Consider the following 27,303-nt stretch of genomic DNA (forward strand, 5'->3'; position numbering starts at 1 on the left):
AAACCGCGTTCACCACAGACACTGGCAGGTACGAATTCACTGTTCTCCCCTTTGGCCTGCATGGGGCCCCTGCCACCTTCCAAAGGTTGATGAACAATGTACTAAAAGACCTCTCGGCATTCACATCATCATATCTTGATGACATCGTAGTCTTTAGCCCAGACTGGGGCACTCATCTGAAACACCTGCATACACTGTTCGAGACGCTCACCCGCGCTGGGTTGAAAGTAAACGCAAAAAAATCGCAAATAGGATTCCAAAAAGTGAAATACTTGGGATATGTCCTAGGTCATGGCAGGATTGAACCCCAAATGGAGAAAGTGAGGGCCATTGCAGAGACCCCATTCCCGAGCACAAAAAAAGAACTCAGAGCATTTTTGGGCCTCATTGGCTTTTACAGGCGTTTTATTCCTGACTTTGCCCAATTGGCGGCCCCCCTCACGGATGCCCTGCAGACTAAATTCAAACAGTCGGACTTAAGAACTCCTACCCCTGCCATGTCGGAGGCGTTCGCCTCCCTGAAAAGGACAATCACCTCTACCCCAATACTCACCTCCCCGGATTTCTCACGGCCCTTTTCCCTCCATACCGATGCCTCGGACTATGGTATTGGGGCCGTACTCTCTCAAGTGGGTGACGACGGATGTGACCATCCGATTCTATTCATCAGCCGGAAGTTGTTCCCGAGAGAACTGAAGTATCCGACTGTTGAAAAGGAATGTCTGGCCATAAAGTGGGCCGTGGAGAAGCTGTCGTATTACCTGGAGGGTTGGCAGTTCACTGTACACGGACCATGCCCCCCTTCTCTGGATGGCCCGCAATAAGTCGAACAATTCCAGGGTCATGAGGTGGTTTCTGGCGCTGCAGCCCTTTGCCTTTACTGTACACCATAAAAAGGGGGTCGACAACACGGGGGCTGACTTTTTATCCCGGAATCCACTTCCCGAACGGAAGTGTTCAGGGGGGATGTGTGTAACCGGGGTACGGGGTCTCGCCCTGAAGAGGGGCCCCCTTTAACGTTGTCCGACCCCCCCCCTCTTGTCTCCACAGCCTCCCCAAAAACCTGGTTGGTCGGCGACTGAAAGGTATAGCTGCGACGAGGAAGAGGAAGAAGGATGGGGGCCCTTTAAATGGACTGACAGTCTGATGGTGGAGGAGGAGCCTAGTGAGCCGGTAAAAGGAGGCACCGACAGTCCACAGGTGTGTTACTACACCGGAGGAGCGGACAGAGTGCAGGAGAGTGGAGAGGCGGGAAGCAGCGAGACGATCTGGAGCGGAGGAGCAAGTTGGATGCGGGAAGAAGATTGGACCGGAGGAGCGAGGTGGTTGAGCGAGGAAACCATTGCGGAAGTAGAGATCCCTGAATCAGGACGGCGGGAACCGGATTCCTTGGATCAAGAATCAGAGAAAGCTGAGGTCTCTGCAGGAAGCGCCGAGAGAGAAGAGACGGGAGCAACGACACCTGGAGGCCAACACCACGCGCCGCCCAGCTGTACGCCAGGAGGGGTACGGCTAGCCGAGGTACGTGAACGGGTCCTGGGGTGGTTGAGGCGCAAAGGCAGACGCCTGACTTAGTTTAAAGTGGGCATAGAGAACCCCTGGTCACCTGATTGACCTTGCACAAACTTGCACCTTCACGAGTTTAGATAGCAGTGCACCGTGTGTCACCCTCACATCCCTCACGTCGCCCTTCCCCACTCAACAGCTGTTTCTGTCGTTCGGAAGAACTTACGTGTCCTCTCTTTTCTTTACCTTTTCGGCGAACGGCGAGGGCGAGCATTACGGAGCCTCCAGAGCCCAGCAGCAGGAGGAGGAGCCCCGTCCGGAGAAAGGAGGAGGGAGTGCTCCGAAAGACACGGACGGAAAGAAGCCGATCTTTCCGAAGGGGCGCCACCAGAAAGACTTGTACAGATAACCTGTATAGGAAAATAAAAACCTCTACTACCAAGACACGTCTCCTACCCATTCCTAGCCCCGCGGTAACAGTGACTTTAATGTCTCTTTGTATCAGCCCCCAAATCTTTCAGTGACCAGCACTTTTGGCAACCCTTGGCTTCAACCGCCCTGAGCCCTGTGATGATCTATACCCCTTTATGCCATCTCCTCTGAATTTAGGTATATTTCCTTAGACCAATTATCTACAAACCTTTGAATGCCCTGACCCTCCCTCCATGTAAAACAAAAGAAAAGAAAATCATTGCCCCCACCAGAAGTTTTCACAATTATTCTATTAAATTATCATTGTTTAAAAATGTCTAAACATATTTAGACATTGCAGTTAAGTTCAGTTACCCCTTTTAAAAATGCAACCAAATATATGATTGCCAAACATACTATTCTGGTCATAGTACTGTTAACAGCACAATGCTTCTCTTGGCCGTGGCCTGGTGACCCCCCACGGATCAAATAAGGCCCCCCCCCAAGTGGGTCCTGTCCCCTCCCCCCTAGTTTGATGACCTTGTCCTTAGACCATGACTGGAAATACAAAGGATCTTGCAGGATCATGGTCTTTACATGATTCCCTCCAAATCTCTAAGGCCATCTTGGGCGTGGCTACTATTTAAGCTGCACCGTTTGAGGAACTCATTCATTTCCTTGAGACTACTGAAAGGACAACATCAAGTCCAGTGAAACCTACCTGTTGATGTTCCCACAACCTCAAGAGCTGAAGAATTTCCAAGGCTTCATCACCAGATCAACCTGAAAAAACAAGAAACCGCAAACAAACATAAGGCTCATGATGCCAAAGTGTTATTTTATGTGCATTTGAGTACAAAGGTTAACGAAGAACACTGTGTTGGTGAACTAGAAATTAATAATTAAGTGATCGTAGTTGGATTGGATTGCAGCAGTCTACTTTCCACCTGTGATCTTAGCAGGGTGTCAGGATCTTTCAGGAGTGATCCCTAGTAAGTGACATGTAAATTTGAAACAAAAAAAAACAAGAGCGTGTTGTACAGTGTAAAGTTTGCTGCTCACTGTGTTAACCCCTTCCCTGCTCATGACGAGCTCAGCTCGTCATGCAGTACACTGGTTGTGTGCTCATGACGAGCTGAGCTCGTCATGATACATGGACTATAACAATTTCCAGCACAGGAGGGGAATTGCCTTAGCAGTCATGTGGTATGGTTGTATACGCTTGGATTTAGAAACATTATAGAATACGGTGGACTGAGCCATGAGTAAAGAAATCTTAAAAGAAAACTTGAAAATAGAAAACATAAAAAGTAGAGTCCAAGATCGAGGAGGGCAATTGTGGGTTACAGGTAGGGAGTAGCGAGAAAGCAACTAGAGAACGAAACAAGAAACCCATTGAGAAAAGACCAGAGGATTTCTAACTCCGTCTTTGGCCCGATTTAGAGTTTAGTGGATGGGTTACTATGTCACAAACACAACATTTGCCTTATTGCAAGTACATTATATATATCATATGGCACTTATTATAATATGGACAGGATAACTGCCATGTTTGTAACGGAATAACATGTTTGTAACGGAGTAACCCGTCAACCAGATTCTAAAACAGGACCTTTGTTTCCATTTATGTCACCCAAGGTACAACTTTGTTTAAGAAGTCCCTATAACTAATGCACTATCAATTAAAACCCAGTTCCACAATCTGACTTCGTCTTTCACAGTGTTGTCATAAATAACAAGGAGAGAAGGCCGGCGTAAGGAGTTGGATTCACTTTGTACCCTCAAGGATAATGACGCAGGCTCATTTAAGATGAGACAACTTCTCTGGTCACAGTTTTTGTTCAGTTGGCAGAAGTCCATATTCCCAAATGCATATTTGACCACAATAAGTACATGGGCATAGTATATAATAATGATCAGGTACTTCAACCATATAATGTGAGTTGTATAACATGCACATGGTATAAGAAGTTGGCTACCTACCTGATCCAGCTGCCAACATTCAATTTGTATGTTGTCAATAATCAGACCACCACAGTAAGACTGATATTCTTCCTTGACCTTTAGTTGGCTGTTTTTTAAAGTCTTACTTCGGTAGAAGCAGTAGCCTTTACTTCCTCTGTTGTGGAGGACATTGTAATTCTGCAGGATTGGGACTTTGCCGACCATTTCCTGCAACAGAGAAAAGAGCTTGACCATATCGCCAATGGAGATTGCTGTCAGCAAGGAAAGATACAAGAGGCTCACCTATACGGTCTCTAGTTGCTCTGGGTGTTTCAACTTACTTTACGTTGTACCACACAAACATTTAAAGTTCTGGGACACTGACTGAAGTGGAGCATTCAGATTAATAGTTAGTATGTGACTTTAAGGCATAGTAGTGGAGAACGCAGGCTCCATTACAATTGGTGGGCTGGTTATAGCTGTAGGAGAAGGCAGTGCATGTTTAACATGGGAGATAATGTGGAGGTTAATATTGACGTATGAAGCTTGGGGGGATAATCAGGATGGGTGAATAAAGTGTGCAGGGTTCATACTGTTGTGCTCTTTAAAGATGACCTATATAATAATGTTGACAATAATAAACATGTTGTATTGTGCTAATATCATTGAAATCAAGTGGAAGATATGCAGTGTATATGTTCTGAAAACAACAATAAAAAGTGGAATAATAACCTAGTATGTAATGTTAATGACTGTCAATGGGTTTGTACTTTCTATGGCCCGCCATTTGACTAGCTAATCAGCCTTTCAAATTGTTTTATCTGATCTGGGACATCTTTATTTTAGTTCTCAACTAAAGAAATACAGCAACCCAAGACTGTTTTTCATCCTAAATTTGATTTCAAGCACTGTGTCTTTACCTTACAGTAAAAACACAGATACATTGGTCTTGCTTGTGGCCTGTTTGTCACCTTCATCCTGTGTGTCAAATGTTCCATGTGCCGTATTACCTACGTCTAATACAGTATGTTTACCCTAGTTTTCATATATGTAGTGATGCTTACACCGTCTGAGCGGGAGGTAAAAAACATCCTCAGACACCTTATTGCCATGCACTGGCAGGTATACAATTTAGCACAGTGAATACACTCAAGGGGCATGAAAGACAGGTCTTCATGGATGCAAGCAGGCTGCCTCCAGTAGGCGTTAGTAAAGATGCACTTAGCACCCATGTAGTATTAGTCAGGACTCCAAGTGAGACAAAGACATGAACAGGTAGTCAAAGTTTAGACTAGGCCTGTTTTCGTAGGGATCATGTATACGTGAAAGGCAGTTAATGGCCAAGGTAGTCGTATCACTGCACCCACCACTATTCACACAGGGCATACTTGTGGCCTGTTTGCTACCGTCATTCCCCGTCAAAATGTGGAGGAGGTTCAGTGGAGGAGAAGAGTCGCCCCACTGGCTCAGAGCCAGCAACTGGCAAATAAAACAATATTTTACTATTGTTCTAGTTTGTTTTCAGCTGCTGGCTCTGACCCAGCACATGTAGGCATGGGCAGGGCCAGGCCATGAGAGGGGAAGGAGGAATGTTGAGCACTTCTAAGTGTGAATGTCTGTTTGGCCAGCCAACACGCTGCAGAGGAGACGTGATGCACTGCAGGACCGGAGCCGGAGGGGATGCCTGGTAAGTTCTTTTATTCATTTATTATCCCCTTCCCCGCCCAACTCACCCCCCCCCCTCAACTTCCCTCCCACGAGTCATGCCGGTCGTGTTCTGGGTTGAATGTGTGCATACAAATACAATTGACATGCACCTTTGTCTTTGTGTGAGCACTCTGAAGCCACAGCCAACGCTTGTTTGTTATCTCCCATTATGTCCGGGCATTCACGAGACACGACCCTCCCACAGGTGCCCGCACCACACCGCACACTGCCCTTGTCTCTGCCCACTCATCAGACTAAGATACAAACGTTTATTGGCCTGTAACAGAGGGGTTAAAACAGGGGGCTGAAAAGGATTATTTTACCACACAGGGACTCTGTCACGAAAGCGAATTTGACTTTTTTGTGTGTCTAACCTCCTGTGTCACTTCATTAACACAGCAAGTTAACTTCGAAAAACGATCCAGGTACAATTTTAATAAACTGTAATCTGGCTGATTATTAGAAAAAGGAGCAGTGTCTATCAAAATATAGCATTCAGATAATTTTGATTTATATATGCGAGTATGAACAATTGTTACTTACCTGTAAACAGGTGGTTCTCCAGTATTGGTGTCTTTCATAGATTCACATGCTTGAATATTCCCCGTCGTCGAAGTGGGAGTCCCACGGTACATAAAAATAGCAATAATGCTAATATATATATATGTAATAACATAATACATAATAAAATAGAGATAATACACACTGAAAAACCTCAACAATGGTTCCTCCATAGGAATTAATTATAGAGAGAAAACTCATTTGTAACATATCAGTGTCATTATGTCAGTCCAAACTGCAGCCAATCAGGCTCACGCACCCTCTAGAACCTTCTCCTCAGAAGCTCAAGCCCTCAGATTTTCGTAGCACAAGTAATAAGAGCGTATGAGGAGAAAGAGCCTCTGAGGGGAGGAGGGAGGGTCGCATGTGAATCTATGTAAGACACCAATACTGGAGAACCACCTGTTTACAGGTAAGTAACAATTGTTCTTCTCCAGTATTAGGGGTGTCTTTCATAGATTCACATGCTTGAATAGAATAGATAGCAGTAACCTCCTTAGAAGCTGAGATTGCAATACATTCTCAAAAACTTGAAAACCATAACATATAGCTTAAAAGCATGTAGCAATCTCAGAAAGAAATGGAGGAGGGAACAGAGGCTCACCTTATTTGAAAAGATGACGAAGCACTGCTTGCCCCACTGCGGTATCCGCTTCGTTGATGGCTTCCAAACAGTAATGTCTGGTAAAGGTGTGCCTGCTGGACCATGTCGCTGCCCGACAAATCTGGTGTAGAGGCACTCCAGCAAACAAAGCGGTGGATGACGCAATCGCTCTCGTTGAATGTGCCTTCACTGGACGTGGTAAAGGCTTGCCAGCTTGCTGGTGACAAAAGGATAGGGCTGCTGAGAGCCATCTTGCAACTGTCTGTTTTGTCACTGAATGACCCTTCCGCATCCGTCCATATGCTACAAACAGTCGATCGGATTTACGGAAAAGGGTGGTCCTTGAAATGTAAAATTTTAGGCAACGTTTGATGTCTAAAGAATGTAGACGTTGTTCTGCCGGAGATTTTGGATCCAGGAAAAAAGTCTTTAAGACAGGTTTGTTGAAATGGAAATCAGTAGGTACTTTCGGCAAAAAAAAAAAAGGATTGGTACGAAGTGACACTCCATCGGGTTTAAATTGCAAATACGGAGGCTTGATCATGAAAGCGTGAAGATCACTTACACGACGAGAAGATGTTAAGGCCAAAAGTAATGCAACCTTCCAGGTAAGATACTTGATGTCTGCTCTGTGGATCGGTTCAAAAGGAGGTTTCATAAGTTGTGACAATACCACGTTGAGGTGCCATGCCGGAGGAGGGCGCCTAATCGGAGGAAACTTCCTGAAGAGACCTTTAAAGAACTGTCGGATGATTCTGGATGAACAGAGAGACGTTGAGCCATCGTGCCGAAAACGTGAAATAGCTGCTAGAAAAACTCTCAAGGTGGCATGAGAGAGACCAGACTGAGCGAGGCTCAGAAAGAAAGGCAAGAGCTGCTCCGGAGTTGAGTTGATTGGGTGGATATTGGATGCAGCGCACCAATGACAGAAACGCTTCCATTTCAGCTTATATGTCTTGATGGTTGATGGAGCTCTAGCAGACGCTAGAATGTCTCTGCATTCTTGGGGCATATTTAAGTTCGCAAATTCAACGTATTCAGGTTCCATGCTGATAATTGAAGCGTGGATGGGTCTGGATGGCAAATTTGACTGTCGTCCATCGTCAGGAGGTCTGGACGTGGATGCAGATGAATGGGTGTGCATTGTGATAGCAGAAGCAGTTCTGAGAACCATGCCTGTCTGGGCCAACGAGGGGCGATCAGTATTAAGTGACAGGGTTGCCTGCGCATCTTCCACAACGTCCTCGGCAACAACGGGATCGGTGGAAAAGCATAAGCAAACAGTCCGGTCCAATCCATGAGCAGGGCATTTCCGCTGGACTCTGGATGGGGATGCCAGCTTGCGAAAGATTGGCACTTCCGATTCACTGGGGTTGCAAAGAGGTCTCTCATGGGACGACCCCAACGGCGAAACACCAGGTCTAGAGTCGGCTGATGTATCTCCCACTCGTGAGTGGATGACGCGGACCTGCTCAGGGAATCCGCAAGGATGTTGGATACCCCCGGCAGATGGACTGCCGTCAAAGAAATTTGGTGACGAAGAGCCCAATCCCAAATCTTTTGAGCTAGACGAGACAGTGGCTGAGATCTTGTGCCGCCCTGTTTGTTCATGTAGTGCATGCTGGTGGTGTTGTCTGTCTGAACCAGCACCGACTCCCCCTGCACTACGGGCAAGAATGATTTGAGCGCTAGGAAGATTGCCATCAACTCCAGCCGATTGATATGCCAGGTCCGTTGTGTTGCCGCCCATTTGCCTTTGATGGAAAGGTCCAGGAGATGAGCGCCCCAACCCTCCTGGGACGCATCTGTAGTCAACGTCAGATCCGGAGACTGGGCTAGAAACTAAATCCCTTCGTCCAGATTGGCTGGTTGTTCCCACCAGAGCAAACTGTTCTTCATGCGGGACGTTACCGTCACCAGGTCATTGAACGACCCCGACCATTGCAGGTCCAATTCCTCCTGTATAGGACAAGTGCGTAACCTGCAATTTGGGATCAGTGCTATACAAGATGATGCCATCCCCAGAAACGATTTTAACGTTCGCACAGAAACTGACTGCTTTGACCTGACGAGTGAGACCAGGCGAACTATCTTCTGATGGCGTTCGAGGGAGCTGAAGGCTTTTGACAGGTTTGTGTCTAGAATTGCTCCCAGGAAGTTTCTTCTTTGCAGCGGTGTAAAGTGTGACTTCTCCAAATTGATGGTTAACCCTAGTGCCTTGAACATTTGCTGGCATAGACGTGTGTCGTGAGCCAGCTGTTGAGGAGATTGGGATTTTAGAAGACAATCGTCCAGATAAGGAAAAATCTGAACTCCCTGAAGACGCAGATGAGCCATGACCGGAGCCAGAACCTTCGTGAAGACACGAGGTGCTGATCGTAGGCCAAAAGGTAGGACTCTGAACTGATAGTGAACGTGACCCACCTTGAACCTCAAGTATTGCCGATGTCGATGGATTATTGGCACATGAAAATAGGCGTCTTGCAGGTCTATTGTTTGTAGGAGAGTAGGGTCTGCAATCCTATGATCACCCCAGATTTTTGCTTTTTGCTTCACTGGTTTACGACTTTCCCTGGCTGTGGGCCTGCTAATCAGACCCACAGCCTAGATGTTCTCTCTCTAAATTGACACGTGTACTTTAGGTGCATTTACCAATTGGTACCGGGCCACCTTATCAGTCCCTGTACACAGGGCATAGGTGTACCCAGGGCCTACCAGCGGCTGCAGCATATATTATGCCACCCCTGGCTGGCCATCTAAATCTGACACAACTGGCTGCACGACAGGGGCAAGGTGGTGTAAACACCCTTTGCTTTAGAAATAGTATTCCTATATCTAACCCTAAAATGGACACATGTATTCCTATCAGTCACTCCTATGGCAGGCCTTATCAATCCTGAAGGCAGAGTGCTTGGAATTATGTGAGATGGTGCTCTGGCATGAGCTGAGCCCGTTTGCAGCTTGCGGAACCAAGTCCTAATAGCTGTTCCATGATAACGCGTACCATATACTCTTAAGTGCCTTATAATCCTCGCGGTTATTTGCCAACTTTGGTATCGCTTTATCAAAACATGTCGAGTAAGGTGTCATACTAATTGGAATACTAATCCCTCGCCAAATCTGGCGACGGGGTTAGCATTCCACCCTTCTAGAGGGACACGACATGTATGTAACTGTGAACCCCAGTTAAAGTTAACTCGAGCCTCAGCATCACAAAATGGATGCTGCCACCACAGACACAAGTCTGACCTCCTGCTGCTGGGAGTCCTTCCAGCGAGGAGAGCTTGGACAAAGGGTTTCCTGTCAGGGGCGGTGCTAGCACCATCCCAGACAGGGTTTTGTGTATTCCAGGTAGGCAGGGCTGAGAGGAAGGTGACTGCAAGTGGCACCCCGGTGCTCACTGTGCATATGCCGGCTTGAACCAGTTCCAGGGGCACACCAGCCCCTGAGCTGGGGAAAGTCCGGACAAGGGAGAGGGGTGTAACCACCCCCCTTCCTGGTCCCACCCATGGGCAGGACCTAGTCGCGTGCCAGCCCCTTTCTTTAGTATAAAGGTAGGAGCGGGCCCCCTTCCCAAATTAGATAATTCTGAATCTTGACTACTTTCCACGAAGGAACTCTTGAACATTTCTGAAGACTCTCCCTTGTGGCTAAGGAGTAGCCACCCTGCACCAGCGGGCACCATCTAAGCGCATGCGGTATGCTGCAAGTCCATCCTCCGGATCAAGACTGCCCAGCTCGACGAGACCCGGATTCCCTGCCATCTCTGACCTCTACCTGCATCATCAGCCCAGGTGAGATTCGTGGGTGTGACGAGACCCGAGGGACCGGCCATCTTCAAGACCTGCACAACGCTTATCCAGCACGACTGCTGAGGGATCCTCGAGTGAGTGCTTTGGGGTTTGAGAAGCCCTAACCCTGAGCAGCTCCAGCACCAAAGTCCAGCCCCCCAGCATCCACGAGATCTGCGTGGGGCCCTTCTGCTCTTTGCTGCTCACCGCGTTGTCCGGCCACTTGCCTGCTGGCTTGTAGCCCTCCTGACGATGAACCACGACACTTCCATCGCTGGTCTGGTTGCTCCAGACTGGCCCTTGCTCCCCTTCAACAGAGGAGCACCCCGGACCCTCCTGGTCCAATCCAGACGCCATTTTGAGTCCACCGCGTGGGCTTGACTTTGCCAAGGTTTGTTGCCCCAATCCTGGGTCCAGCATCGCCGACAGCAGATACCTTCGTGGGACAGCTCGCACCTCCATCCTGGTCGCCGACAACGCCTCCTGGTCCGAGAGACTGCAGAGCCCAGCGTCGCCCACTCACCTGGTCGAGGTGACTTCGTCCGGTGCCATCCTGGTGCCCACCTAATCACTGGCTAGTGATTAAGAACTGAGTCCCCTCTGCTTTTAGGTCGTCTCCATCACCGATCCAGGCTTGGATCACATCGAACTTCATCACTGGTCGCCTGCCAGCAACTTCTTCTTTCAGGCTCCATAGACTGTAACGAGGATTCCCGACGTCTTTTGAACCCTATGCAGCCGCAGCCCCTGGGCTAGATAACCTGAGCATTTCGGTGCTCTAACATAGGTTCACTATCTAAGTGTCCAGATCCTTTTTCGTTTTCAGCCTAACTAGTCGGATTCGTCCGATATCTGTAACTTTACGAGATGCTAGTATCCATAGACTTTGTCCCGCATCCCGCGTGAGAGTGCACACTCTGCACCCGATCTCCCTAGGCCTCCTGCTCCTAACCTGAAGGTTCAGTAGTGTAGTCCTAGCGATCCTGAAGCCTCTGGATCTTGTTACTTACCTGCTAGTATTTCGCATTCCACTTTTGTAGAATACGGTTTTTCGTGCCCCTCGGGCATTTGTGTAAATTGTGCAACTTAAAGAATTTTCGTAAGAGTTTTGTTGTGTGCTTAGCTCCCTGACTCATAAAGAGTTCAGGGTAGACTTGTTATAAATAAATATCCTTTTATTTTCATAACAACTTGTGTGGTGTCCTTTCACTTGGTGTTCAAGGGGTATATGTGATGGTATAACAGCTGGCTTAACACGCCCTCTAGAGTTTAGCCTAAAGACTGCTCTTGTCCATGCTACTAGGATAGCTGGTCTATAAGGTTGACTTACAACCAATCATCAATAAGCGTCGTTTGGAATGATACATAGTGATCACTAGAATAGTGAGCACTGCATATCAGGCCAACTTCTCACATTGTTGTTAGGAAATCTCCGCTGCAGAGAAGTCGTAAGACTTCCGATAGCATCAGCATGCGGAAAGATTGTTGTTTGAGGAACACATTGAGAGCTCTCAAATCCATAATGGGTCGCCACTCCCCCGTCTTTTTGAGAATGAGGAAAAACCTTGAGTAGAAACCTTTCCCTCGCTGAGATACAGGAACCACTTCGACTGCACCCTTTTCTATCAGAAGATGAACCTGATGTTGTAGTACCTCGAGATGGGGAGGTGGCGGGCCTGAGGGTGGAGAATGTGGAGGAATCTCTGTGAACTCCAAGGCATGACCCTTGTGTACAATGTCCAAAACCCATTGGTCCGATGTTATCATGGACCACTGGGAATAAAACTGTGAGATTCGCCCTCCAACTCTCTGCTGAACTTGAACGTCATTGAAGTTTGTTGTTGGAGCCCCTATAGTTAGATTTTCCTCTATAGGGCTTGGACTGCTGTTGACGAGTAGATTGCTGGTTGAAGTAACGCTGGTTCCCTTGATTGTACTGGCGGTACTGGGACTGTCCTCCTCGAGAAATGCCGGACGAGGTACCACGAAAAAGCTGTTTCATGTATTGCAAGGAACCAAGCGACTTTGCCATATCGGTATCTTTCTATATCGATTCCAGCGCCTCATCGATGTGAGAGCCGAAGAGAGACTCTCCGTCATACGGCATGTCGAGTATCTTCGACTGGATCTCTTGTCGGAACGATGTGGATTTTAGCCAACCCTGGCGCCGGAGAGCCGCAGCACTGGCAAGGATACGGAAAGCAGTACCCGCAACGTCCACAGCACAGTCAATTATTTCTTCTGATGCCCTCTTGCCATCTTGAAGGATCTGATGTGCTTCCGCTCTGGATGTCTCCGGAATCAACGAGACCAGCGCAGAAATGTCTGACCACATTTGTCGGTCGAAACGACCTAAAATGGCCAAAGCATTAGCGGCACGGACTGAAGTAGATGCCATGGACGAAAACTTTTTCCCAATCGCATCCAAACGTCGACCCTCTCTATCAGGAGGAGAAGTGATAGGAGTTGCAGGGTTACGCGCCCGTCGTTGCGCTGCCTGGGTCACCACGGAATCTGGCTTAGGATGCGAGAGCAAGCAAGCGGGCGAGCCAGTCGGGGCCTTATATTTCTTTTCTAAACGAGGGAGTTGAGCAGGTAAGGAGTTAGGTGCCTGCATGATCTTCATTCCCTCCTTCCACACAAAGTCGATAATTGGTATGGTGTGTACCTGTTTGTAAGGCTGGTTTTTAAAGTCATAGAGAAAGCAGTCTTCCTCTCGCTGCACTCTTGGCAATTTGAAGCGGTCTGCCGCCTTATCCATCAAATTATGGAAGCTAGCGATGTCAACCGGAGGTGAATCACCGGAATCGCCCTGTTGTGGAGAGGGCGTTTGTATTCGATAGTCATCGAATTCTGCCATATCCGGGTCTTGGTCATCATCCGTATCCTGGGGAACTTCTCCTTCCTCTCTTTCCGGCTCTGACTCATCTTCCACATCTCATTGAGAATTAGTGGGGATAGCCGGACGTGGCCCTTCTGGAGGAGCAGTCTGCTTTGGTGGAAGCTGCTGAGGTTGAGTAGGCTCTGTGGTCTCAGAGGTAGTATGGCCCGGGGTACCCTGAGGCGTAGGAAGAAATCTCCTATTGTAATCATCCAACATATGTTGGAGGTTGGAAAACAGCGATACCGGAAAAGTCGCCATAGGAACCTGCACATATTGTTCCTCCTGTTGGTCCTCAACCTCCTCCTCGTCATCTTCAGAACTAGTGTCCTGACACTTGATAATCAAATCTGATGGACTGTGAGCATCACCAAAAACATTGTCGTCTGCAATGGATTCCGTTTCCTGGTCAGTAACCAACAATGGTGAGGGTGGCTGAAGAGTAGGAGGTGGCAACTGGAGTGCAGAGTCCTGGGTATTGCACAAGGAAGACTCCGTAACGACTGTAGGAGTTGAAGTATCCAAAGGCACTAGAGGCATATTGGCGAAAGACATGGATCCTGAAGTGGATGCTGCGTCTTCTTGCTGTGTTCCAGAAGGTAACGGCAAAGCTGCCGTCGACGCAGCCATCGACGTAGATGTGTTTACTGGAGCAGCCGTCGACGACGATGATTTAGACACAGCTGTCGGAGACGGTGATTTTTTGGATGTATTCGTCGACGACGAGTGTTTTGACATAACCGTCGACGGAGTCTTCGTCGACGGGAGCTTCGTCGACGAATCGTTGGATGTTATCTTCGTCGACGGGATATGAGTCGTCGACGAGCTGGTCGACGGTTCTTTCAGCGTCGACGGGATCTTCGACGTCGACGGGACATGCAACGTCGACGATGACTTCTTCGTCGATGGAAGCTTCTTCGTCGACGATATAATCGAAATCGTCAACGAGATTGCGGAGACAGAGGCTTTCGTAGTCGTGAAAGCCGTCGACGAAAGCCTCGTCGACGACGAGGAAGCAGACGTCGTCGTCATAGTAACCGTCGACGAAGCCACAGCAGCCAATTTCGTCGATGGAATGGTCGTCGACGAGCCTGTCGACGACCGCGCTGACCGAAGTGTAAAAACACTTGTAGAGGCTGGAAATTACGCCTGAGAGCCAGGTCTCCTGGGCGTAGTCACAGAAGTGACAGTAGCAGTAGGTTTCACAGGGGCTACTGTTAAGGCCAGCTTTTTCTTCTTCTGGAAAAGAGAAGGCAACTCCTGAACACTGCCACGCTTTGAAGGGGCAGTAAAAGGACCTGACTGGAAACTCTCTGCATCAGACAAGACTGCTTCCTTGTCCTGAAGGCGCTTCAACCACAAAAGAAGACAACCTTCCCTGTCCCTGAGAGTCTTAGCAGGAAAAGTTCTACAGAACTTGCAGTCAGCCACCTTGTGTTCAGGATAAAGACAGTAAATACATTTTTGGTGGGGGTCCTTCTCAAACAGACGCAGTTTCCCACAGGAAGAGCAAGGCCTAAACAAAGACTTCTTACTTGACATCCTGAGAACAATTGAAGTAGAAGACAAGAATGAAGAAAACTGAGCAGAGCTCAGGGAGACTCCCTTCACACGATGTGCGGTAGAAAATCTGAGGGCTTGAGCTTCTGATGAGAAGGTTCTAGAGAGTGCTTGAGCCTGATTGGCTGCAGTTTGGACTAACATAACGACACTGATATGTTACAAATGAGTTTTCTCTCTATAATGCATTCCTATGGAGGAACCATTGTTGAGGTTTTTCAGTGTGTATTATCTCTATTTTATTATGTATTATGTTATTACATATATATATATATATTAGCATTATTGCTATTTTTATGTACCGTGGGACTCCCACTTCGACGACTGGGAATATTCAAGCATGTTGAGGAAAATTGAATTTTATATGGCCAGGTATGTCCCCTATCGTGTACCCCAACGTTCCATGTATGTGCATGACCTCCATGCATTTTTCCTCCATGGCCGAAAATGAAGACGCATTTGCATCCAACGTTAACATGTTATCTACCAAGTCCTCCATGAAAGCAACATTAATTTGGTTTCTAGACCCATGTTGCCAACGTCTTTACATGGTACACTTTTAAATAACGCGAAGCACACGTTTTCCACGTTTTTCTGGCTCAGCCGAGCTAGGCCCTGAATTGAGGCTCCGAAGTCTCTTCTGTCTCTGAAAGCTGCCGTTGAGGTATGCATCCCTGACCTCTGCCTTATTTCCTGCCCAGCGAAGCGGTGCCCGGCTCGGCCTGGCCTGCCTGCCAAGACAGTATTTTGCCTACAGTTATCTGCTCAGCCTCCTCGAAAACACATTCCAGTCTAGTGAAATAGGTAAACATATTCCCGGCTGCAGAGCAAAAGGCCCGGCCTTCCTGTCTCCTTGCAAGCGATTTACAGCACCCGTTACCATGGTAGGCCCATGGCCCCCGCGCATTGCACCAAGACACGTATGCACCCCCTAGCATTCAGTGATGTATGGCCCCTGCCCGAGAGACCTTTTACTTCAGACAATACATCCTCCAAACATGAGATACCAGATATGCTATAGGTGCAGGTCGTTCTGACATCCCAGACACCAAGACTCCTCTACTAGAGCTAAAGTCATGCCCCCCAGCTCTCCCCAGTTACACGTCTTTACCACGTCATGCCAGTTGCGCGCGCATACAGAGTAAAGGTTTCTGCTGACCCTGCAGAATCCCTCTATGCATCCACCCACCTATGACACTTTTTGTGACGTTTCTAGCACACACCTCCGTGTACGCCTATTACACGCCTTCTTTTACGCCCATATGTTCTTATCTTCCTCTTTTCACTTGTCACGCCTACTGTATTCAATGCAATTATACTGTTTTACTATATATAATGTGTGATGTTAATAAAATGTTGAATATCCCTTCCTGAACCTTAGTGGTGATGGAACCTGATGTCCAGCTTCTCGAGTTGCTTAATTAAAGCCTGTATGACTCAGATACCACGGACTCTGCCTCTCATTTTATTGAGCTATCCTTTATTGTCATTTAATGTATAGAAAAATAGTCCCGGTAATTTTATTTACCACATAATCTGGCGCCCGAATAGGTACCCCTCCCCTTCCCCACGCGCCGGCGATGTAACGCAGGCCTGACCCCTTCTACAGCCGTGACGGACTCCTGTGCACACCTGCGGGTTTTCCTGCTAACTCCCTCAGGCCCACGGAGGAGACGGAGACTGCGGTCCAGCATCCAGACGAGGCGGTGAGGAATGCGGAGAGTCCCGACCAGAGCCCAAGCCGAGAGAGCAAGGTCCGAGGTATCCAGAGGCCCACCTGTTCCGAAGCGCATGCGTAGTGCGTAGTAGCAGCCAGACGTCGTAGCAGTCCAGTCCAGTATCAAGTTTCCGAGGCCTTCAGTTTTGCTTCCCGGTGAGTACCGTTGTTGGGAACGCATCTAGACGGGTTCATTAATTTGTGCCCGGTCAAGACGGGTCTGGGTACACAGACCCGGTCCAGACGTGTTCACTTAGGTGGATGCGGTATGACGTGTCTCTTTATGGGACCGGTATGTCTGTACTGTTTTAGCAGTGCATCTAGTGATCCAGAATTCTAGTATTGTTTTCTCGAGATTTTCAGTATTGTATTTTATGTACTAGATAGTATCTGTTCGAAATGTTTTGATGTGTTTTATGTCGTGGTATGAATGACTGTTTGCAATTCCATACTGTGTTTATTTTGTTCACGTTCAAGTAAGTGCAGAGATGCCACTGTTCTCGAAGTTACGTCAGATAGGAACTAGGAAAGGGATACTCGAAGAAGCAGTTCCCGTCCCGCCTAGGGACACTCCCGGACATTTTATGTACCATAAACATGGCTTAGATGCCATACTGTACTTAGACTTATGGGTTGAATACACAAAAGATCTGGAAGAGAAATATAGATGGCCTGTTTCAGGGACATGGGATGCTGAATGCATCATGAGAGTAGAGGAAGCACTATGGAAAAAGAAAGCCAGACAATCCCAGAAAGATGCTATAGAATTGTGGCGTAAAGAAGCGCATAGAAGAACAGAAAAAGAAATTAGGAAAGCAGAGAAAAGTAGAGAAGAATCAGAAAAAGCCTGAGAAAGAGAACTACTAGAAGAAGGTGAACGAGTTAGAGCAGAACAATTAGACCGACAAAGAAATGCCCTTATTCAAGGCATGTATCCTCTTCTCGCCGAGGGCCTGCCCAAGGCGACCCCGGAAGTACCCAGTAATTTACCGCCACCACTGGTTCCAACTAAACTCCGTCATAAACAGACCGCAGCTGATATTTTTCTTTCATCTTACTTAGATGACACTGTCCCAGATTACGCAAACAGAACCCCGAATATTAATCCTCACATCCCTGTTCAAGACACGATTCCGCCCACTGTTTCTCCTGTCACTGGTCCTGCCACTGGTCCTGGTAATCCTTTTACTCCACCTGCAACCCAGGGCCAACCGACATTACCTACACCTACTTTACCAGTTACATTACCACCAGCACAGCCAGTATTAGTTGACGATCACACTTCAGCAGGGGCAGTAGGAGGTCTCCCTATCACCCCGCCTCAAGTTAAACGAACCACACTCAGAGAAGCAGCATTACAACGTACACCGAAAGTATCTACATACGCAGCCCTTAAACAGTACCTTACTGATTGCAGATATGATCTGATACCAGGCGAAGACCAGATGATATTATATTCAATACGTATACAACGTGTTACGAATTATTTGACTATTTTACCAGACATGAAGGAACATCTAGACAACATATATCATTTTATTAGAACAGGAGAGAGACCAGAAAGTATTCACGAGGCCATGGCACACAGGAAAGTGGAGATTCAAAATATGATCTTACAGTTTCTGATAAATTGTTTGATAAGGGAACAAGACCAGCCAGGTAAAGATAAAGACGAGATGAAAACTCTGATAAAATGGAGTGACAACATAGCCGATGGTAAACATAGTAAACAAGGTTGTATAGAATCTATGTACAGAAAGATTCGTAAAGAAATTGTAGACATACACGCAAGGGAAAAAGAAGCAAGAGAAGCCGAGAAAGCGGATGGTGAAGTCTCAGAAGACAGTGATATAGAAACTGAGGACCCAGACAGAATAGCATATGTAGGTAGGGCGAACCCCTTTGACAGACCCATACGCCCAGAATGCAAGAAACGTTTTCTTTCCCCCATACCAGAACAATGTTCTCTTGAGCATTTATTCCAAGCTACCGATAAAGTATTGAAACAACGAATAGGTTACAGTGAACTTAGTACCATGCGAGAACAAGAACTAGCCCGGTCAGCCGTCCAATGGGCTGGCAATACTAGTGTATATAAAGATGACGTAGTAGCCCAAACATTTCTGAATCTTTCCCCAGACGAACAGCGACTAGCTGGTATGTACATGATCCAACACCTCATTACACTGTACGAAAGTCAGCATTCTGATCCAGGTCCCCTACATAATGTATTGGAAGAGTTACTCCTAAAGAGATGGAGAGGCCTAGGTACCGATTTAATTAACGTCATTCTAGAACAGCGACACAAGTACAGAACTTTCCTAACTCCACATTTTGTTCCCGTTCCACCCCCAGTAAGGAAAACATTTTACATAGACAGACAGAATCCTTTACGAGAAGTTCATCCTGTTCAGACAACGGGGGGTACGCTTCAACGAGTATTTGTTTACACCCCCTTAACGAAAATGGAATTATTGGAAATGAAAAAATTAGTACCGTGCCATGATAAAGATCCAGCAGGGTTTCACCGCGAATTAAAAGACATGCTCCGCATGGGGGAGTATACGTATCCCGATATACTTAAAATGTTAAAAGTACTGTTACCTGCCGGCATTTACGAAAAACTGAAAGAGAAAGAATGGGAGGTGGGAGAGAAAAAGATTGATTGGACAGCATTAGAAAACGAAGAAAATACACGAGTCCCTGGTACTGGTCTCGGGGACAAAGCCAGAGCATTGCCAGAATTATTAGTACAGGTTTTGCCAAGATTACTAGCAACTAAAAAGGAAGACTGGGATGCAATCTCAGCCTGCAAACAGAAACAAGACGAAGACACTAGTGATTTTTACTCCAGATTCGAGAAATGTTTCATAATTAATAGCGGGCTGAAAACAAGTAGTGAATCCTATCCACATCTTTTTGTGACCAAATTAGTAGAGAATTCCTTACCACAGGTTAAAAATAGAGTTCTGAAAGTCGAGAGTACATGGCAAGCTAATACTTCTTCCCAAATGTTACAAATGTTACAGTATCACCAGAATCGAATCAGAGAAGAACACGAACATGAACAGAGACGTATTAAAGACACGAAAATTAAAGTACTAGTTGCCCAGTCCGTCCCAGCTGACAGCCAGAAGAGGGGTACTACACAGACCAGTCATTCTGCAGCTCCCGTTAAAGGGAATTGCAACTATTGTAAGCAGCCAGGTCACTATATAAATGAATGTACCGGTCTAAAATACAATATTGCTACAGGCCGGACGAAAGAAAGACCGCGTCCACCTAGACAAGAACAAGTTCCGCAAAATATTCCGCAGAACACACGATCTCCTCAGAACACGCAACAGACAGTAGCGGTACCCCAATCCCAACCCATAGCTGCCACTCAACATGTTACACAGCAAATGTACCAGTATGCTCAGTCAGATTATCCCGATTATCAGCAGTACTCATGAAACAGCCTAGAGAGGGAGGTTGGCTTGCCCCTCATTGAGGTTCCTGTAGATCAAGAGGGTCCCTATGTACATAGTCAAGTATTAGGAAAAGACAGAAAATTTTTGATTGACACAGGGGCGAGCAGGACTACCATCATCGCACCTCAAGGGTTCACAGAAAGTCCTAGTATTTACAGTCAAGCACTGAAACGACAACTAGACAGTATTCACATGCCAACTGACACTGCCCTGCTCCAGTATGTTGATGATCTATTGATCACAGCCCGAACAGAACGTGACTGCGAACGTGCATCACTGACAGTCTTGTATTTTCTGGCCGAAAAAGGGCATAAAGTATCCCCTTCGAAGCTCCAATTCTGTGCCCAGCAAGTGGTTTACTTAGGACACTTGCTGTCCAAGAGGGGTAGACAGCTGACACCTGACCGCATCCAGTTAATTGCACATTTGCCACAACCCAAGACACAAAAGGAAGTACGGGCCTTCATTGGCCTCACCTCTTACTGTAGACAATGGATTCCCCAGTATGCATATCTAGCCAAGCCACTCATACAGTTGACAACACAGGAGGCAGCGACATCGACTGTCCTCCCTTGGACTCAGGAACATACACTTGCTTTTGACGAATTGAAGAAAGCCCTATGTCAAGCACCTGTTTTAGCGACACCATGTTACAGCAAACCTTTTACACTTTTTGTCACTGAACGCGATGGCACAGCATTGTCTGTCCTCACACAAGATCAAGCAGGAAAACACAAGCCTTGTGCTTATTTTTCTAGTACATTGGATCCAGTAGCCCAGGCTCTGCCTGCATGCCTAAAGTCAGTTGCAGCAACAGCTCTAGCTATCAGACAAAGCGATTCCATAGTATTAGGACATCCTCTGACAGTACAGGTTCCACACTCCGTGGAAGTTCTTTTAAACAGAACACAGACTCAACACTTGACCATAGCACGACTGACAGGATATGAACTGACACTGTTTCAGCCACACATAGAAATCAGACGTTGCAACATACTGAACCCCGCTACACTGTTACCCTCAATTTCAGCAGATCCCGTACCACATGACTGTGTGGAAGTCATTAATACCGTAACAAAGCCAAGACAAGACTTGACTGACATTGCATTGCCTGACCCAGACCTGACACTTTACGTGGATGGTTCATGTATGAGAACAAGTACAGGAGAGTTAGTGGCCGCATATGCAGTGACCACTGATACTGAAGTCATAGAAACACATCGTATTGACACACTGTCTGCTCAAACAGCAGAGCTCATCGCTCTGACCCAAGCCTGCATACGAGCCAAGAACCTGAAAGTAAACATATACACGGATTCACAATACGCATTCGGAGTCGTGCACGACTTCGGCGTTCTCTGGCAAGAAAGAGGCTTTCTGACCTCCCACGGTGCCAAGATACAGCATGGTCCCCTCTTTCAAGCTCTGTTAGAAGCAATACACTTGCCTACAGCCATAGCTATCATGAAGTGCAAAGCACATACGAAAGTTACTGATTTTATTTCCCAGGGTAACGACCTGGCAGATCGAACAGCCAAGCTTACAGCTCAGACTCATACAGACATTCCAGTTGACACGACAAAGACAGATGTACCATCACTGACACATTGCATGACAGTCAGGGATCCCACACAAGATGTACTCGACATACAGACACATGCCACTCCAGACGAAATCAAGAAATGGACTGAACAAGGAGGGGTCCAGACAGATCAGGGATGGGTGACGAAGGGAAAAGCCACATGGTTTCTCCCCGACTCAATGGTTCAAGTTATCATCAATACAGCACATAGTCCAGCACACTTAGGAGAGAAAGCCATGTTAGACAGCATTCAGAATATATGGTTCAACAAGCATTTACGTGCAGCAGCAAAACAGAAAGTACGTACCTGTATGATCTGTTGCCAGTTCAATCCAGGCAAAGGCATTCCCGTGGAACAAGGTGGATTTCATCCTCCTGACCATCCTTTTGAAGTCCTCCAGATGGATTATATCCAGATGGACAGATGTCGTGGATTCAAGTACGTCCTCGTAGTTGTATGTGCCCTTTCCAGATGGACAGAAGCATATCCAGTCCCAGATTACACTGCCGTAACCACTGCCAAGCAGTTGGTTCGTGAATTATTCCCGCGATATGGTTTGCCCCGTGTCGTGTATTCAGATAATGGACAGCCATTCTCGTCCGAACTTATGAAACAGGTATCACTCCTGTTAGGATATCAGTGGAAATTCCACTGCGTACGACATCCCGAGGCAGCTGGCCTCGTCGAGAGACACAATCAGACTCTGAAAACACGTTTAGCGAAGGTCTGTGCAGAAAAAGGCGTAGATTGGATGGTAGCCTTGCCGGTTGCCCTCTTTTACATGCGTATGGTAGCCCATTCTAGAACTGGTTTGTCCCCCTATGAAATTGTTTTCGGTCGTCCCCCAAACATGTGGGGTACGCCTATGCCTCGTAAAATTACAGATGTCGACAGTAACATGCTGACAGATTACCTGGCTTCCTTGATGTCTGCACTACACTCTTGTCGTTCACAGGTCGCGGCTGCCTTCCCGGACAATACCCTGGTGAAACCGCATGAAATCGTTCCGGGAGACCTGGTCTGCATAAGAAATTTTGATCGCTCAAGCCCTCTGGAGCCCAGGTGGAAGGAACCCAAACTGGTGTTGATGACCACGCGGACCGCTGTGAAGATTGAAGGAAGGAAAGGGTGGCTCCACTCCAGCCACATTAAACGATTTCATGGACTGTGTCCAAAAACTTTTGCCAAAGACTGCCCCGATACAGACTCTAAACTCCCCCTGTTAGAAAAAACTCCGCAACAGGAATACAGAACAAAGTTGAGGTCTAGTAAGTCAGACAGCGTTTAATTGTTTAAGTCCCCCTGGGTGAAGCGGTTAGACAGGTTTCTGACATGTATGAGATAGACCCAAATAGTGAGAGAGATAGACAAAAAGTCAAGAAAATGAAATACTGTAAAAATCTGCGCAGCAGATGCATTATCACGTTGCTTTTTATGTTTTTTCTGAGTCTTACGATTATATGTATAAGCTGGACATTACATGTTTTCTTTCCTCCTCATGGTTCACATGTACATCCTTCTTTCAATGACACCGTAGAGCACACTTTCAGTGACCTGCCCCCACACGAACTTTCCTATCGACTTGCACTGCGCAACAACACTTTTATCCGTATGTTACACCATTCTCACCAGACCAGCAATGTCACAAATTGCTGGGTATGTGGCCGACTCCCTCCCTATCAGAAATACAAGGGAGCTCTGCCCCTCTTTCCTTATCCGTTTTCACACAATGGTTCGTGCGGAGCATGGTTTACTTTAATGTCCTCATTAGACAATGAGTCCAAAGTTTCCCAAGGCAATTGGATATGGGGAGATCTGAATACAGTTATGAATAAAGCATGTTTCCCAGACAAGGAAGGTCTTCCCCAAAGGACAGGAACCGATCAAGAAAATGAAGTGTATGGATTAGGAAATTTTACACTTAATCTCATGATTCTGAACGTCCAGTCTGAGACTAATACGGACTTGCCATCTATTACAGTTTTACCAGTGAAAGGTGAATTATGCGTTAGAAAGAATGGTTCACTACACCTAGGACACAGTGATTGTAATACTGTGGTCGAATTCAGTGATAAAGGAAAGTCTACTTTCAAAGCTTCCCGCCATTCCTATTTCATTTGTGGGTCAACAGCTTATGTACGTCTGCCCTTAGATTGGGATGGAACATGTTATATTGCATTCCTACTACCGCCAGTTTTTCTAGCCCCACCTGATTATCATCGAAATTCATGTCTTGTGCATGTTAAACATAAGAGAGATCTTCCTCCTGTTATCGATTATTCCGAATCGGCATGGGATCAGTATAAGGATTACATTAAAGGTTACTTTTGGTTCATAGGTCCCGTCCAGAATAGTAAAATAATACGTAGATTGACCAGAACCCTTGAAGCAGTAGTGAATGAGACTACTTTTGCCCTTGGTAACTTGACCGAAGAGCAGTCTGCTATGAGACTTCTTGTTCTTCAAAATCGCCTTGTCCTTGACGTCATCCTGGCCGATAGGGGCGGGGCTTGTAGAGTGATCGGATCTAGTAGCATTTTCATTCCTAATAATGCACCGTCAGTATACAAAGCCATCACAAGGCTTCATGAGATAGCTCACCAGATGCACCAGAATCCAGGCACCTGGACTTGGTCCGGTTGGTTCTGGAGTGTGATATCCGCCTGGGGATGGAAAGTACTGTCATTCCTAGGAATAATACTCCTCATAGTATTCAGTTGTTGTCTCTGTCTACAATGTGGGCCAGCGATTTGAGGCTTGTGCGCCACAGCTTGTATTCCCCGTCCACGCCCACGATCCCGTGCTCGAATGAAAAAAGACGAGCAAATGATGTTATATGAACAGATAGATGGTCTCATGAGAATAGATATATCCTGAAGGGAACGTAGGGGACAAGGAGGGAATGAGGAAAATTGAATTTTATATGGCCAGGTATGTCCCCTATCGTGTACCCCAACGTTCCATGTATGTGCATGACCTCCATGCATTTTCCCTCCATGGCCGAAAATGAAGACGCATTTGCGTCCAACGTTAACATGTTATCTACCAAGTCCTCCATGAAAGCAACATTAATTTGGTTTCTAGACCCATGTTGCCAACGTCTTTACATGGTACACTTTTAAATAACGCGAAGCACACGTTTTCCACGTTTTTCTGGCTCAGCCGAGCCAGGCCCTGAATTGAGGCTCCGAAGTCTCTTCTGTCTCTGAAAGCTGCCGTTGAGGTATGCATCCCTGACCTCTGCCTTACTTCCTGCCCAGCGAAGCGGTGCCCGGCTCGGCCTGGCCTGCCTGCCAAGACAGTATTTTGCCTACAGTTATCTGCTCAGCCTCCTCGAAAACACATTCCAGTCTAGTGAAATAGGTAAACATATTCCCGGCTGCAGAGCAAAAGGCCCGGCCTTCCTGTCTCCTTGCAAGCGATTTACAGCACCCGTTACCATGGTAGGCCCATGGCCCCCGCGTATTGCACCAAGACACGTATGCACCCCCTAGCATTCAGTGATGTATGGCCCCTGCCCAAGAGACCTTTTACTTCAGACAATACATCCTCCAAACATGAGATACCAGATATGCTATAGGTGCAGGTCGTTCTGACATCCCAGACACCAAGACTCCTCTACTAGAGCTAAAGTCATGCCCCCCAGCTCTCCCCAGTTACACGTCTTTACCACGTCATGCCAGTTGCGCGCGCATACAGAGTAAAGGTTTCTGCTGACCCTGCAGAATCCCTCTATGCATCCACCCACTTATGACACTTTTTGTGACGTTTCTAGCACACACCTCCGTGTACGCCTATTACACGCCTTCTTTTACGCCCATATGTTCTTATCTTCCTCTTTTCACTTGTCACGCCTACTGTGTTCAATGCAATTATACTGTTTTACTAGATATAATGTGTGATGTTAATAAAATGTTGAATATCCCTTCCTGAACCTTAGTGGTGATGGAACCTGATGTCCAGCTTCTCGAGTTGCTTAATTAAAGCCCGTATGACTCAGATACCACGGACTCTGCCTCTCATTTTATTGAGCTATCCTTTATTGTCATTTAATGTATAGAAAAATAGTCCCGGTAATTTTATTTACCACAATGTGAATCTATGAAAGACACCCCTAATACTGGAGAATCAGTTTTACCGATGTTTCCTTACATCTTTAATGTAAAATATACAGTTATATTGGCATATAGCAAATACACTCGATTCCCGTGCGTGGCGTTTGAGGCCATTCAAGGAAAAGAGAGGTAGTGAGTAAAGTAATGGGAGTTACAATGAGTGTGTGATTGAAAGGGAGTGGGAGTGAGTCAGAGGTGCCTCTATCAATGGTGCAGCTGGTGCAGTGGTACCATAGCATAGAGGCCCTGGTGCAGCAGCTCTCACTGCGCATTAAACAACTGTACCTTAGGATTTCAGATCAGAGCCCCTGTATACCAATGGTTGTGATTGAGGGTCAGTGATTATAAAAGTGTGTGTGCGCGTGCGTTTGTGTGCAAGAAGCAGTGTTAGTGTATGGGTGCTTTAGTGTGTTAAGGCACCTAAGGCAATTTTTGACAGTTATGAGGGGAACCAGTGGCACGTATTACGCCGCACCACTTTCAGGGATCACCTGCCGCCACTGCTGTGAAAGGCTTTGTGTTTGGCGCAAGAAAGGTGTGTGAATAAACAGTAAAGTGGTTGGTGCCTAGATGTAGCTTTACTGCACACAACCAGCACATCGGCTATTCACAAAGGTAACTTACACATGTGACCACTTTACATGTGTAATTTACTCACACTCTTGAGTAACGTTATCCTTTTCACTACTCACAAAATCTGAGTATGAGGTTACTCAAAAGTATAGACTTACATATCTCCAACCCCTGAAAAAAAAGGGGAAGAGCCAAATTCATGAGAGTAAGTAACTACTGCCAAAACAGAAACAGTAGTAAGTCCAGGACCACACTTAGCATAACAATTATACTGCACATCCTCCCATAGAACATATTGGAGGTAAGGACTTAAAATAAAACCCCTTAAGAAATAATGTGAAGTTAAATTACATTATTTAAAATCATTAAAAAGTGGGTGGCTTCGAGGGCGAAGATGGCGGACGCGGCTCTGTAGAGCTCCTGCCGGCCCGATCCTTATCCGCTAATTTATCCTTGCCCTAGACCCTCTTCCCTCGTCTCTTCCTGTGCAGGCGCTTGCTGGTGTCCGGCGGAGCACAGTGGTGTGGTCGTGGGAGCTTCGGACATCCGCTGACGCGGCCGTTGAAGACCGTGCCTGTTGGGCCTGCTTGCCGCGTGGCGAGCCGGGACCTCGATTTCTGTCCCGCCCGCCGGATAACCCTGCACGCCGGCCGGACGTCTTACGTCTGGACCCGCGAGGCTGGAGCGGTGCCACCGGAAGTTGTGGAACAAAGTGCCCGCCTGCTGTGTCCTGCAGAGTGGTGTCTCACCGAGACGGCTGTACAGATCCGGCGATCGACCTGCTCGAACTACCCTGACTGGCACTAGGGGCCTGCCGAGCTGACTGGAGCGGACGGATTGGAGGCGCCTCTACGGCGGCCCCGCTCTGGGCCTCTGC

The 27,303-nt window shown here is 47.0% G+C and overlaps 1 protein-coding gene across 1 annotated transcript in view; it reads right to left on the reverse strand.

Annotated features, from left to right (window-relative positions):
* Nucleotides 1-2,635: 2,635 nt before the first annotated feature.
* The window catches only part of LOC147688775 (uncharacterized), a 117,002-nt gene continuing 92,334 nt past the window's right edge, over nt 2,636-27,303 (reverse strand). The window contains exons 2-3 of the mRNA XM_086941683.1: nt 3,901-4,089; nt 2,636-2,700 (exon numbers count right to left, since the gene is read on the reverse strand). Coding sequence (XP_086797809.1) covers nt 2,659-2,700; nt 3,901-4,089 — 231 coding nt within the window. The 3' untranslated portion in view covers nt 2,636-2,658. The remainder of the gene's footprint in view (nt 2,701-3,900; nt 4,090-27,303) is intronic.

This window comes from Lissotriton vulgaris, chromosome 10, assembly GCF_964263255.1.
Source record: "Lissotriton vulgaris chromosome 10, aLisVul1.2, whole genome shotgun sequence".
In the NCBI taxonomy this organism is placed as follows: domain Eukaryota; kingdom Metazoa; phylum Chordata; class Amphibia; order Caudata; family Salamandridae; genus Lissotriton; species Lissotriton vulgaris.